The following is a 1,924-nucleotide window of genomic DNA, read 5'->3' on the forward strand; positions in this document are numbered from 1 at the left end:
GATTAATTTTTTAAAAATTTGTTTTTTAGACCTTAAAGGCTTAACAAAGTTTCAAGTTTGAAATAAATCAATGAAAGCTGTAATATCGTTATGCATTTTTTATTTTTTTTTAGAAACAACAGCAATGCAATACCTCGGCTCCAGACGTCCCTGGAGGCCCTCATGTCCCTCCGTTGTCGACTAAACTCGCCCCCACTTCCTCGCCGACTCGGCCGTATCTAGACCCACAGCGTGTAGCTCAGACCACGCTTCAATATTGAGCATAATTTAAAATTGTCTGTGTCTTACTGCAACACACTGCTGTAAGAGTATAACCAGGAAGCGAGGTAGGAGGGCAAAATAGGTTTAGCGCCACCGCAGCACGGGAGGGAGAATTACGCCCAGGAGCAAATGGATAAAAATAGACCGGAGGGAAAAAAAAAACATGAATCGATGATCTTGCGGACGCATCGATGCATTGGATCGTCGGCTTTTGGATCGATGCATCAATACAAAACGATTATTATTTACACCCCTAATGGATATGCGGAGCAAATCCATCTGGCGGAGTCAGGTTAGGCACTTTGTGGCAGCTTTAACAGCAGCAAAGATCCCTGCAGTTTGGATTCATATGAAGTGAAATTAAATGTCAGTTAGAAATTATGATGCAATCTGACCTCAGTTTCCCCTCAGTCACCATCTGTGTCACCAGTTTCTCTTCTCTCTCCAAAAATAGGAGTACCTGTACGGTTGGGTCAGAGTCTGAATGAGGGGCAGAATATTTTTAAACAGCATGTTTTATTATCCTTATAAATCACAACTTTTGTGTGGAAGTTGGTGTATGCAAGTTTAAGGCCCTGTTTATGATTAGATGAGTTTGATAAATGGGTTTTTCTCCATTAATATAAAGGAGCCTGTGTTAAGAATTTCATGTAAATGTATAAAATCGATTAGCAGAGGTGTGGTAAGAGGGGATGTTCTTTATAATACTGACAAAAACAGAGGATTAAGAGCTTTAAGGATCACCAGAAAGCTTTTTTTTGTTTTTTTTGTCTTGTAAAATATTGCATTTTTTATATTTAATTAATCATTATTAAAGTGATGAATAAAGGAAAAATGATTCAAATCATTGATCCAGATTCAGGTTTTCCATGATTCCCAATAGGTCACCTTTCGTGCCGCTGGCTCCGTCGCTCTCCAGGGCGACGCTCTGCTTGTAGTCGTTGACTCTCAGCACACCTTTCTTCTCTGCACAGGCCGTCTGTGGTGAACTCCTGGCCAGAATCACCCAGATCTTTCTCCCATCAATGTCCAGGTCTCTTCGCTCCCTTACATAAACATACTGAAATTTAAGTAGTTAGGGAATAGAACCACCTCGAATAACACACTGGAAAAAAATCGCAATCTAGGTAAGTAGTTTTTTCTTAAAATAAGTGCATTTGTTCTTGGATTGAGGAGGTAAAAGAGACATTTTGCCAATGGAACAAGACAATTTACAATTGAAATAAGAAAACACAATTGCATTGTCTCATTTCAAGTGTATGTTATTTAACTATCTTATTTTGAGAATATAAATACTCATTCCATTGGCAAACTATCTCATTTACCTGCTTAAATTAAGGGTAAATACAATTCATTTAAGGGATTTTTACTTATTATTAGACTGTTTTTCCAGTGCACTGCAAAATCAACCTAGAAATTAGTTTTTAAAATTCTTAAATGAAGTGTATTTACCTTTAATTTGAGTAGGTAAATGAGATGATTTGCCAATGAAATGAGTATATTACTCTCAAAATAAGATAATTAGATAGTAAGCACTTGAAATAAGACAAAATAATTGTTTTTTCCTATTTTAAATATAAATTGTCTTGTTCTATAAAGTGTCTAAATTACCTCCACAATTCAAGAAAGAATGCACTTATTTTAGGAAAAAAATGACTTATCT

At 36.4% G+C, this 1,924-nt stretch overlaps 1 protein-coding gene across 1 annotated transcript in view; it reads right to left on the bottom strand.

Moving 5' to 3' along the window:
* pctp (phosphatidylcholine transfer protein) overlaps positions 1–1,924 on the bottom strand; it is a 24,432-nt gene that overhangs the window by 6,845 nt on the left and 15,663 nt on the right. The window contains exons 4-5 of the mRNA XM_015382027.1: positions 1,150–1,321; positions 722–741 (exon numbers count right to left, since the gene is read on the bottom strand). Coding sequence (XP_015237513.1) covers positions 722–741; positions 1,150–1,321 — 192 coding nt within the window. The remainder of the gene's footprint in view (positions 1–721; positions 742–1,149; positions 1,322–1,924) is intronic.

The sequence above is a fragment of the Cyprinodon variegatus genome, unplaced genomic scaffold (genome assembly GCF_000732505.1).
Source record: "Cyprinodon variegatus isolate N-32 unplaced genomic scaffold, C_variegatus-1.0 Scaffold247, whole genome shotgun sequence".
Lineage (NCBI taxonomy): Eukaryota > Metazoa > Chordata > Actinopteri > Cyprinodontiformes > Cyprinodontidae > Cyprinodon > Cyprinodon variegatus.